This window comes from Lupinus angustifolius, chromosome LG20, assembly GCF_001865875.1.
Source record: "Lupinus angustifolius cultivar Tanjil chromosome LG20, LupAngTanjil_v1.0, whole genome shotgun sequence".
In the NCBI taxonomy this organism is placed as follows: Eukaryota; Viridiplantae; Streptophyta; class Magnoliopsida; order Fabales; family Fabaceae; genus Lupinus; species Lupinus angustifolius.
In genome coordinates this window covers 8685529-8698843 of record NC_032028.1, presented here as the reverse complement: position 1 = coordinate 8698843, position 13315 = coordinate 8685529, and the positions used below count along the sequence as shown (strand labels likewise).

Here is a 13315-nt window from a genome sequence, read left to right as displayed (position 1 = left end):
AACCAAACATTACCTTTATTCAGTCTCTCTCCACACCCTTCAGAAAGTTCTTCAAAAGTGTTACTTTTTTCTTTGTACTTCTTTCACTTGTCCTAGACATTTTCTCTGCTGACATGACTATGACAAAGTTGAACTTGAACTCCACAAAAACTCATCTTCATTCATCTCAGTTCTCATTTCTACTAAAAACTCTCCCCAGACACCTCCACTGTGCTTTTGCACCATCTCATAGTACAACTCAACATGCAAGGATTTCTTGTTCTGTTGCACCAAAGTAAGCAACTTCAATATTTTTTATCCAAATTATTCATATTTAGCTTATTGGGTATGATTATGAACTATGAACTATGAAGTGATTTTTGTTACTTTCCATTCTCAGTCAAGTACAAGTGCCAGCTGTGCAAACCCAGGATCCTAAGACTAAGCCTGAGTGCTATGGAGTTTTCTGCCTTACCTATGATTTGAAGGCAGTAAGTGAATCCTTTCACCCCTTCTTACGCTTTTAATCCATGTATATGTGTTGTTTCTGTTTATCTTCAATCCAAATTGTGAGTTTTGTCTATAACTCTAGGAGTAAGTTGCTTTCCTAGTACTAATGTTTTTTTGGGTTTCAATGTGAAGTTTGTTTTGGTATTGTGTAGCAAAATTTTGTTATAAGTAACATTACTGATGTTTATGATCATGTGCTTGTTGATACACAAATTGATTTTCAGAAATCATTTAGGCTGTAAAGATGGCATTGGATTGTTGCATCTCTAATCTTTAACTATACTTGTCTGAATTCTGTTCAAATTATATATTGATATGTTTGACTTGTTTTATAAACATCAATGAATAGTTATCAACACCAAAAATGTATTTCTTAGTGTTGTGTGCAGAATTTAATTAATGATTTCCTTCATTACTATTTCATCATAATGCTTCAGGCAGGTATTTGAATTTTTTGAAACTGTAGTTGTGATATTGTTTTACAACAAGTAATACCATGGATTTTCTCAATTTGACACATTGCTCTGTATAGGAGAATCATATCAAGTTATAAACTTAGATTTAAGTTAAAGTTTATTTCAACTTCAAGTATCTAATAAACTTATGTACCGTACAACAAATTTCGTTTATTAATAAACTTCAAGTAATGGTTCTTTGATGCAGACATTAAATTTGTTAATGTAAGGTATATGTACATTTGGCTAATGTGTTTGCAGGAAGAAGAGACAAGATCCTGGAAGAAAATAATTAACATTGCAGTCTCAGGTGCTGCTGGAATGATTTCCAATCATCTACTTTTCAAGGTGAATATATATTTGATTCAAATTAGAACCATGTCGATGAATCACGTTAAAACTTATCCATTTCTTGTCTCTATTTATCTGTTTCCATCACTTTCATATTATATCAATACTCTCAGAATAGATATTTTAATTCATTAAGAAAGGGTAGAATTGTAGCCTTTAATAAAATTTCTTACTATCTTGTTGATGTAACTGAATATGTTGCTGTGTAGCCTTTCTTGTCAGCTAAATAGCCTCTTGTGCTTCTTTGTATTGAGTTGGGTTTATTCACTGCAGTAAATTGCTAAACGTGCATTAGTCGCTTTGGTTTGGATTTACTGCTTTTCTCTTCATACCATCTTCTCTTACCTAAAATAACTGAAGCCCACTACTGTCGATAAATTTGAACTGTATAGGTTGACGATGAATTAGAAGTAACACATTCTTGTATGTTTGTTGTTATAAGCAATAGATATCTATTTGAACACAAAAGCTAAATTGGAGATTTGATGAATGATTACCTCACTTTTCTAGAAGCTTTCTACATTATGTCAAGCAATCATTTTATCTTCTATGTACTTTAAGATTTATTTTTATGGGAGAACTGCTACCTTTAATTGCCATGCAATTTAATTTCACTCTGGAGTCTGAGTTGATTTATCATGTCAGCTTGCATCTGGTGAGGTTTTCGGTCCAGATCAACCGATTGCTCTGAAACTACTGGGATCAGAAAGGTCAATCCAAGCTCTTGAAGGTATGCCTACATCTTCCACCTAAGATATGTAAAACTAACCCAGACTTCTCCACCTTCAAACCTTGTGACTCAAAATCTGGATAGAGAACCAACGACGGAGAGAGAGAGATGAGAAATATACCTATAACTATTATGTGAATATGATTTGTAAGGTTAAAATAGTCTTATATTCATGCATGCTTTTTAACTGAAACAAAATACTCAATATTGACTAATATAGTATATAATTAATGCTTTTCAGTCTGAATGTTCTAATTCAATGTACAGGTGTTGCAATGGAATTGGAGGACTCACTGTTTCCTTTGTTGAGGGAGGTTAGTATTGGTATTGATCCGTATGAGGTGTTCCAAGATGCAGAATGGGCTTTGCTCATAGGTGCAAAACCTCGAGGTCCTGGAATGGAGCGTGCAGCCTTGTTAGACATAAACGGTCAGATCTTTGCCGAGCAGGTAAAATGGTATTCAAATTTAAGTGCTATTTATTTCCTTCTGCTAAATTCAGTTAACTATACTTACATATGTTATCATGTGTACGACAGGGAAAAGCACTAAATGCTGTAGCTTCTTGCAATGTCAAAGTTATAGTTGTGGGAAACCCTTGTAACACAAAGTAAGTTTGGTGCTTTTAAGTGTAAAGAAGAATAACATATTTTGCTTGTAGATGCTAATGGACTTGTGTTATAATGCAGTGCATTGATATGCCTGAAAAATGCTCCCAATATTCCTGCGAGAAATTTTCATGCTTTAACTCGCTTAGACGAGAATAGAGCTAAATGTCAGGTAAGCAAAATTTGTAAGCTGTAACTTTCTTTTAGAATGTTCTACAGCAGAAAAATAACTATTACTTGCTTGTCTCAATTAAATGTGAAGCTGGCGCTCAAGGCAGGCGTCTTCTACGATAGAGTGTCGAATGTGACAATATGGGGCAACCACTCAACTACTCAGGTCAATGAAGGATATACTAGAATGATGTGCCTTACCTGAATTTCTTAAATTCTATTTTATGATAACGCGTTAACTTGTTAACAGGTCCCGGACTTCTTAAATGCCAAAATTGATGGTTTGCCTGCCAAAGATGCGATTAAGGATCACAAATGGTTAATGGAAGAGTTCACTGAAACTGTTCAGAAGGTAAAATTTGTGCTGTGGTAGTTAAATGTGTGGAATGAAAAATATATAGTTTCCTCATTCTAAAAGCTAATAAGTATTTGTTTGATTGGCAGAGAGGTGGTGCACTTATTCAAAAATGGGGAAGATCATCAGCTGCATCAACTGCTGTGTCAATTGTTGACGCCATACGATCTTTAGTCACTCCTACACCCGAGGGTGATTGGTTTTGTACTGGTGTAAGTTGATACTGTTAGACAACCTTGTCTACTGTTATATCCGATAATTACTATTGTAAAACTTATTGAATGTCTTATAACCGATATTTACAGACAACTTCAAAAACAGCACACTCTTTCATTTATGCATACAATGTCTTTTTAAAATTTTCTAGCTTCTACTTGCTTCTTTAATTGCAATTTCAATACCAGGTATATACTAATGGGAACCCTTATGGAATAGCTGAGGATATTGTTTTCAGTATGCCATGTCGATCAAAAGTAAGTGTTTCTATTGTGTTTACTCATTCTACTTAATATCTAAAACTGCTTCTGTCCCTTCCATGACAAATTTTGTATCCATTAGGGTGATGGTGATTATGAACTCGTTAAGGATGTTATATTTGATGACTACCTCCGACAGCGAATAGCCAAGGTAAATGTGAAGCTTCATAAACTTTATAAAACAGAACCACGTCACATTCAGAAAAAAATATCGCCTTTTATGTTATGTTAGGAATGTTATCTTTTGCCACTCTCAGTTCTGAACAGTGAAAAGACATGTTAAAAATGCGTGTATTTATATACAACAACAATGGAAGTTTTTCTATATTAGGTGGATCAGCTATATAGATCTAAGAATGTTACTTGTTCTATAAAATATCAAACCTTCCAATAGTCAATTTAGGTGAAGTCATTTTTATTTCACCATGAATATTCACTTAAGTGAAGCGATTAGTGCAGTTCATGTTCACTAATCATGCAACATTGTCTTTTTGCCACTTATATTATGCATTTGTTGGCACTATATTGCCCAGCATTTAGTAGCATAAAGCATCACTGTTCCTCTGGCTATTCAGTAACATAATTGCATATAATTTTTCAAGCTGAAATCCCACTTTCAAGTGGTTATAATTTCAACACATCAATATCTATAACTGGGTAACTATTTCATGCATATCATAAATTTATGTCTTCCTTCCCGACTTACATACAATGTGACCGTTAAAACAACTTTATAATGCAGTTTAACTATTATCAGATAATTCACATGTTCCTGAACCTCAACCACAAGCATTATGTAGTGTTCATGACTTTATCATATAATATTTTGCAGACGGAAGCCGAGCTGTTGGCCGAGAAGAAATGTGTAGCTCACCTAACAGGCGAGGTAAACATCTTCTAACCATACCCTTAGTTGTTCCTTCAGCCGATATTAGCGATGTTCATTGTCATCTTAACGTATGTGCTCTCTCGTATCAGGGAATAGCTGTGTGTGATCTACCTGTTGATACCATGCTCCCAGGAGAAATGTAACAAGGCACTAGACCAAATGCTGAATCAGATATTGAAACTAAGTTCACACTCATCAATGTAGAACAAATGTTATGGAATTAGCTTGCAAAAAATTTAATTTGCAATTATGAAGTTTAAAAACCATCCATTTCATTTAATAAAGATGCCTTTAATATTTTGAGTAAGCTGTTGCAAAAGTGATATCTACTTCATATATTATCTTGTACTACACAAACTTAAGTGCCAACTCAATGTCTCATTGCTGTAGTGAACTCATAAAATGTATTACATTACTTAGAAAGATGCAACTTTAACAGTAGTTGAAACTTCTGTTTTATGCCTTCCACTAATATTATTTCCACAACCACTTTATGAAAACTTTAATAGAAATATAAAGATAGTTTGATTTGATTTGTTGTAAGAGTTGTTAAATTAAATTTAGATTGTTCAAATAACACTACTGTAGGATCAAATACTTCATTTATATGCATTTCAAATGTCAACTTTCCGTTCTATACTTTCGGATGAGTTCTTGAAATTTGGATTTGCCTAGTAATTTTCCAATTGTTTTAGGCCTCAAAAGTTTCATTTTTATTAAGCTCTACAAACAAGTAAAGCAAAATTTCAAGAATAACCTGCACATAGGAGGTGGAAGCGTCCCTAAAAAGAATGAGATCGTGAACAAAAACAGTGAGAAAGCTTAGGGCTACATCTCTTATAGAAAGAATTTATATTTAATCAAACAATACAGGTTCTTTTAATCAACTTCTTTTCGGAACCTTGTCTCTGTGTAAAAATACATTTGTAGTCAATGAATGTTTTTTCAACACAATCGTAATATTGTTTACGTGCACGCAAAAAAGGTTGTTTTCCAAAAAAAAACTAATACATAACATTGACCGCAAGTAAGGATTATATACATTAATAGAGAGAGAAGTACTATACATAACAAAGGAAACAATAATATGGTAAGACATTTTTATCATTTTATATACAATATAATAACACTTTTGTTATTGAAAACACATGTAAAATCAAGTATTTGTTTTTCCATTAATGGATAGGATCCTTGTTCTATCGACCACATGCATATAAACAAGGTTATGTATGTTTCTTGCACAAGACAAGAAGTTCAGGTGATAAAGGTACCCCTTGATGAAGCCCTGGAATAGGAATAAAGGGATCTAACATCCCTAATTTTATATAGTGGTAATACTCATAAAGGAGAAGATTCATTGAAGAACTAGGTGCATAATTCAATCCTGGAACCTAACAAACTAAAGATTGTGTGGTAAACATAGCAGCTTTTCACACAAAGCTTTGGATTAAATTTTAAAAAAAATTATTCCAACTTAAATTTAAACATGAACTGGTTTTCTCAAAATTTGATAACCAAGCATCTTAAACTCAAAAGGGTACAGCTATTAGCACACATTTAACAAATATCACTTCACATCTTACTTCTACTACCTAAACAAGGAATCAAGGATGTGAGGTCAAAGCAAAGGCAAGAACTAACATGACCAATTTTCAGAACAAACGACAACTGAAATCTGAAAGTTTTAAGGTACACAATGACAAGTTGAATACAATTGAAAAGTCAACCAAAACAAACCAACTACAGTTCTACTCTGAATAATAACACAGGATCGGGGAGATAGAGCACCACTGGTTATCTTAATTATCTTAACTGATACAAACGGAACAACAATTTTAGCACGCACGGACTGTTGAATTTCCTAAGAATTCCGGACTATATTCTTCAACACTTCATTATCTTTGCTCAGACGATCGACCCGTGACTGAAGAATGTTAATCATTGCTTGAGAACTCATCATCTCAAACCTCATAGCATCCCTTTCAACAGAAAGCTTTTGCACCTCACTCTGCAAGTGTTTGATGAATTTTACACAGCTGGGAGGTACAGTTGACTCGAGATTATCAGGATCAAAATCTGGTGGTTGAACCTCCTTCGATTCAAGAGATTCCATCAGAGTAAACTCCGCCAGTGCAGACAGGAAATGTTTTTTTGGTGTAGTGCTGACAGTTGTGGGGTTGGCAATGGCAGTTGCCGTTGGGGGTAACGTAGCAGCCGTAGTTATTGTCGATGAGCACGGATCCTGGCTGGTTCTGATTGAATCTCCAGAAGCGTTCAAATGGTTATTCAAGTTATACCGCCTCCTTTTGTATATTTGAGAGTAAGCCTTGTGATTATCTGCATGGGGTGAAGGACACTCATCTCGCGTAGGCTTAGAGTCCTCCTTTTCCGGTGATGGGAACTCAGCCATACTCTCCCTCTTGCACACAGCAAGAAGATTTTGAGTCTCTATAGGAAGCTTGTTGACATCAAATGGAGCCTTGGTAACAGACTGAGTATCCTGAAGGAATCAAACAGAATGATAATTTTAGCAGGGCAAAGGATTGAAATATGAAGCAAACTTTGAAGCCAATGACTAATCAGGATTCAAATCATGAATCGAAACACCCGTTTTTTGGAGCCATGAATTGTAAAGATACATGAATACTAATAAAAATTATTCACACAGAAAGAATAGATCTTAGCATTTTGTAGTCAAATAACTGAACATAACTAATAAACTGAAATAGAAACTTCAAAATAAATCAATATTTAAGTCATGATAAATAAAAAAGACAAGCATTTTTTACTGAACCGGTCACACAACCTGGACCCATCTTTGTATGCGACTCGCTCACCAATAAACAAAAACCCACAGAGAAAACCTGCCTTTTCCTGAACCACGTCGTGTGCAACCCAACCTATAGCAAAGCGCACAGAATGGTCTCAAATTGTGATTTCGTGATGCCACCTATGATGCACACAATTCTGGTGCTAGTTCATTCAGTTCAGCACCAGATCTGAATCGCCAACCTCATGAATTGTGAAAAATCACAATCAGGCACACATTTCAGACAATTCTGATAACCATAAAAGAATCAATAACTCAACATCATCAAAATTAAAATCCCCAATCATTATCGGTACATCATCTTCAATATAGCATAAGCTAGATGCAGCCAATCTCATTGAAACAAACAGACAGAAATTATACAAAATCGTGGCAAATCCTACAGAAAAGAGATTTACCCTATGGGAAGGGTGCCGAGCAAAACCACAAGAAAGAAGAGCTCCAACAAATCAAACAAAGAAGAATAAGAAACCCAGGGAACATGAACCAAACCTTCACGGCTTCAACAATCAAATACTGGGAGATGGAATAAGAGGAACACTGATGCCATGTTGCCAACAGAGGAATTGAACAAGAGAAGTTGCAAAGACAAAAGAGATATGTATTTTAGCCCCTGAAGGATGAGCCCTACCAGAGATGTTTTTTTTTACCATTAGGATGAAATGGCGAGGTTTTGGGCTCTTTTGGTGCAGAAGTGAACTTGAAAACAGAAGTCTTGTCGAAGGCTGTTGAAAAGAATGGAGTCCTCGACTCCTTGTTCCTTTTATTTGAGTAACCAAGCTATCGAGAATGAGTTATGTGGTTATGACTAGTTTGTAAACACATGGTGGGGTCACAATGGATTTTCTTATAACTATAGGATCATAACAAGGGTCAAACTGAGCTTTTATCTTTTACATTTGGTTTTAGACATACTTACTGAGCATATACAGGATCTCGTGCCACAGCCCTTGCTTTGTACAAATGATATAGTTCTAATGGGAGAGTCAGGAGAAGGAATAAACTAGACTTGTGCAAGAAGCATTGGAATCACATGGTTCCAGTTACGTAGAAGTAAAAGAAAGCATACTGAATGCAACTTCAGAAAGACACCCTAGCAATGTAGGTAAAAACTTGAGATCAGATCATACCATCACCTTGACGTGCCAGATTAACAGATAGTTTTAAATCAAAGGATTAAACCTGGTTTGATGAAATGGAGAAATGCTAAAGGTGCTATTTTTTATCAAAGGAGCCCCCCAAGTTTGGTGCAAAGTTTTACCAGAAAGCCATGAGACAAGCAATACTATATACAGTACTGACTATCGAGCATTGGTGGTAAAGTGTGAATACGAGCAAAAGCCAAGTGTTAAGATGGGAACGTTGGGGTGAATATACGAAAATATAAGATTAGAAATGAACGTATAAGAGAAAGAAAAAAAAATAGCACCTTGTGAGGAAATAAAGGATAGAATAATGCCTAAGATGGTTTGGCCATATGAGAAGACCAATAGAAGTAAGCCAGTGGCTGTTCTGTCGTACTTTGAAAGTTCAGTTGTTATCTCCTCTCAAATAGTGTAATGTGTATTGCAATTAATTTTTCATCAATCACCTTAGGGAGGCCCCAATAGTCATGGCATAGGCACCACCTTTTACTTTCCTACATAGACACAGGGAAGAACTATAGCATCCGTAGCCATTAAAGTCGTCAAGAGCTTCCTCAATGATAGACAACTTGATACCAATCATACCATGATCTTTGGGAAGAGCATCTCCCGATAATGAAAACATTATCCGATGCTTGGGGAAGAGATACCACTCTTATTCTTGTGGGACTTTCCACATATCTGTATATGAACCCTTGGTTACATCATGTTTTCCTGTGCCTGTTAGTCCTTCATCAACAAATTCCACCTCTGCGCTGGCATTATTCATTTCACTGGCACCTGAAACCTAGATCTCTGGCACAGAAGAGGATATATTCCCATGAAGCATGAAGAAATGGTAGTAGTTAACAAGATATTCACATTACACTCCAGCAACTCCCGAAACTTCAACATGTAGAAATGGTGCATTATTGCTACCAATTCCATGACATATGAAAAACTTCTCTCAAAGAGAGGAAAAAGAAAAGAAGCCCACTAATCACCTCAAAACTCTTGAACAAGAAAAGCATGACATCTCTAAAGTAAGGGGATTACACCAGCACCCATCCTTTTCGTGGGGTATCGAGGGTGAGCTGTCAAGTATTTATTGGCTGTTAGCTATACTTAAGGTACTTCAAAATATTTATTTTCAAAAAACCAACAACCTTACCATTTTAAAATAAATAAATAAAATTTAATGTAGAATCTATTATTATTATTTCCAAATTCTAGATCTTACTCCAAATAATGGAAATGGAATTATGCTTCAAATTCCAACTCCACGTTTTAATTCTGTATGCAATCCGAACATTGAATCACAATTCCAAGTCAATTCTAATTCTGTTGGAATTAGAAATTCAATCCTAAAATACAATTCCAATTCAGTGTGCCAAACGGAGCCTAATCTGATTCAATTACCTGGTAGCATGGCATTTCTATATTTATCCATGTAAAGAAAGTATCTAAAAAATAATTATAAGACCATGAGGTGTCTCCACACACTTCGGATGTGGGGGTAGTTCATGTATGTTCATGCCCAGGCATCGGCTTGGCCTTTCACCACAGAGTGAGCTTAGGAAAAAAGAAGAAATCCATAAAGATAAACATCAATATTTTTCGGAGAAAAGAAGAAAATCATGAAGATAAAACAAAAGGAAAGTAAAGTGGAGGATAAGAGATTCAACTTTGGGGGGTGGGGGCATCAATGTAGTTTGGAAAACATTTTTAACGCACATCTACACCTAATACAAGATTGGAATACTACATTGAAACTTGGAGTAGATAGAAGAAAATACAAAGAGTTTGGAGGATAAAGAGTCATCCTTAACACAAAAGCAAAGGAAAATTAGTGCAGAAAGCTTCCCAATCCCTCGGAGAAGTTATCATTTATCAGTTTGTTTGGAATAGATTTTGAGTAAGTGTGTCTAAGCATTTAAGGCACTTTTATCAAAAGGAAGTCTTATCTTCATTTGCATAAAAGTCGGGTGGTAGTGAATAACGTTAAAACAAATGGACTCTTTGATATTGACTGAAGTCAATAACTATAATCTAATTTTCACATTTCCAATTATTTTTCACATAAGTATTCAACATATCATTGCATAGATTAAATGTAAAGCTTCAATAAATTATTTCTACGTTAATCCACATAATTAACCATTAATGACAAATTATAAATTCACTCAAAAAACTTAAAGAGGACAAACCTGTTCGGCATCTTTTCTCCATTGAATACATAAAACATGGTCATTTGTTTTGACACATGGTTGTTGAGTAACAGAAATGGGTTTAGCAGACTCTGCCCCAGGAACTAAACTTGACTCGTCATCCCACTCCTCTTCAACGAAAGGTGCATATCGTTGTCCATTTGGAGGTCCTATGTTATTCTTGTGAAACACTCTACACAAAACAAATGCATCCTTCTCCATCCAACAGAAAAATGCATAAAAAATGATTAAACAAATGTTGTGATATATAATAACAATGTCCAAATTTTAGCACATAGTAATCTTTTCTTTTGACATTTACAAAAGAACAAAGTACAAACTTCCACATCCAAGTTGGAATACACAATTTGGCTTTGGTAACCAACTAAAATGACAAAGCGCCTTAATTTATCAACATCAACATGAGCTCCTTATTTTATAAACATCACAATGAGGAGAACCCTTGTTAGCTGCATGAAGCAGCAAACAGTTTAGGCTCATCACACTCAATTTGTTAAAAACCTCACCTGAGAGGACCCGTTCACAGTCCTAGCCTTCTCCAGCTCGTCATCAACAAGTCTATATTCATGCATGACCCAATTGGTTCTCTTCCCATCCGGAGCCCGGCCGCTATGAAACACCAAAGTTTTCTTCAAACCCACAGTCCTTTGTTCATGCCTAACTGGACGGTCATTCCCAGTGGCTTTCCAGTACCCTTTGTTTGTAGCTCTATTCATTCTGCCACCATTCCCATATTTCTTGTCCAATGCACTGAAAAAATACCATTCTTGATCCCTTGTCTTCAACCTTGACTTATCTAAACGACAATTAAGGCAAAAAAAGTTAACATAAAAATAAAAATGAAAAAAACCTAAGTAACAAGAAACTACCACAGACTACAAATTAGAACCCACTTCTGGGCATTAAAAACCCATTTCCATAGATCCCTGCTAAGGTACAAAAACCAAAGAAAACCCAGAAACAAGAACATAAAAAAATCAATTTTTGAAAAAGAAAACAGCAAAAAAGTTTGTAAATTTATGACCTGCAAGGTCCCAAGGCTCGCTGCGGTAAACGTCAACCTCACATATTGCATCAAAACGGAAGCTTTTCCCTCCAACCTTGCGCTTAAGATAATAAATAACGAGTTCTTCATCAGTGGGGTGAAACCTAAACCCAGGAGCAAGAGAAGTAGGAGAAATTGGTGATGCAGAAGCAGCACATGCAACTAAGACTGGTGTTGATGGCAGTGGCGGCTGTGCCACTGATAGTGGCAGAGGAGGGGTGTTAGCAGATGAGACCAGTGGGGTTTCATGGCCCATGGTGGCGGTGAAGGAAAAAAGGGTGGTGGTGGATTAGGGCTTAGAGTGGTGTAGTTTCCTAAGCAAAACGGAAAAGCTGGGTCATTGATTAAGGCTCAAGTAACAAAAGAAGGATACCTTCAATGACAAGAAATTCTACTCCAACTCATTTTTTTTGTTCTTTCTTTTCAATTTTCATTTTTTTTTATAGATTTTGTCGAAGTGGTCGGTCTGTGTACTTGTTTTCCATCCAGGAAAAAAACAACTTTCAATTGATGGTAAGAAAAAGTTTCTTCAAAGTATAACTTTTATTTTTATTTTAATAATATTTTTTCATGGTTCCTAGGGTTAGCAATTTGAGTTTATCGATAATGTTTGAATTTGTTTGATTCAGGTCTAAACTCATTTTGATGAGTAAAACTTTTATAAAGATACATATATAATAAACACGTCATATTTTAAGATAAATGTATTTATAAATTTATGATTTTTTGTATTATTATTATAACAAAATTTTAACTAAAATTAAATATATAATATATTGTCAGTATTTTATTGGTTATCTCTACATAGATACATATTTAAATAAGTCTTTTAATAATTAAACTCGGCAAGTTTTCTATGGATTGGCCAAGTTGGCCCGCTTACGATTAGATTGGGTTAGGGATAAATAGTCTAAGGTTTATTTCACTCATCTTTATGTATAATCTAATTCTAATTCTAATGGTTTAATGTGTATCATGAAATTAAGAACTCTAATGTGAAGTGTCCTTAGATTTCAACTTACTTAAATTTAATAGTCCTTATACATTAGAGTGATTGGTCACACAAATCATATTTGTTGTCCCAAAAAGTGTGTTATTTCGTGTGATTGGTTAGTGAAAATATATTTAATTTAAAATTTTAATAATTAAATATTTTCATGATCATTTCCTATAAGTAACACATGGATTAATATATACTTTTAGGACAATAAAATTGTATAGGAACGGAACAGTTCATCCTTTGGAACTATATCATATCTTAGATATGATGAAATAGGATGAATTGAAACAGTATTTTGTAAATACATAATTATCTTGAATATATTAGAACGCAAGTCTAATTTTACATGAGATATGAGTTAAAAAAAATCCTAATATTGCTACTTTAAGGAGTGCTTATAAACATCACTTTTTGATAATTAGGTTCTTGGGAATAACTAATCAAAGCTCATGTTTATTTTTGGTATATGGAGGTTATATTGATGTAGTCTACCCATCAAAAAATGTAATGAGGTAAAGATTTCTCTTCATATATTCATATGTTGATAATATTTGAACTTAAAACC

The 13315-nt window shown here is 34.7% G+C and overlaps 2 protein-coding genes across 2 annotated transcripts; one reads left to right on the top strand and one right to left on the bottom strand.

Moving 5' to 3' along the window:
* LOC109335149 (malate dehydrogenase [NADP], chloroplastic-like) lies at window positions 1-4826 on the top strand. The gene is made up of 14 exons (XM_019571236.1): window positions 1-274; window positions 380-470; window positions 1206-1292; window positions 1941-2025; window positions 2293-2474; window positions 2564-2634; window positions 2714-2804; window positions 2895-2969; window positions 3054-3155; window positions 3248-3370; window positions 3563-3631; window positions 3717-3785; window positions 4467-4520; window positions 4613-4826. Exons 1-14 carry the CDS (start codon window positions 114-116, stop codon window positions 4664-4666), a joined length of 1314 nt encoding a protein of 437 aa, XP_019426781.1. The 5' UTR covers window positions 1-113; the 3' UTR covers window positions 4667-4826.
* Window positions 6214-12225, bottom strand: LOC109336679 (NAC domain-containing protein 74-like). The gene is made up of 4 exons (XM_019573421.1): window positions 11730-12225; window positions 11212-11501; window positions 10685-10897; window positions 6214-7023 (listed from the first exon to the last, which is right to left on the bottom strand). The coding sequence occupies exons 1-4, from the start codon at window positions 12004-12006 to the stop codon at window positions 6385-6387; spliced, it is 1419 nt and encodes a 472-aa protein (XP_019428966.1). The 5' UTR covers window positions 12007-12225; the 3' UTR covers window positions 6214-6384.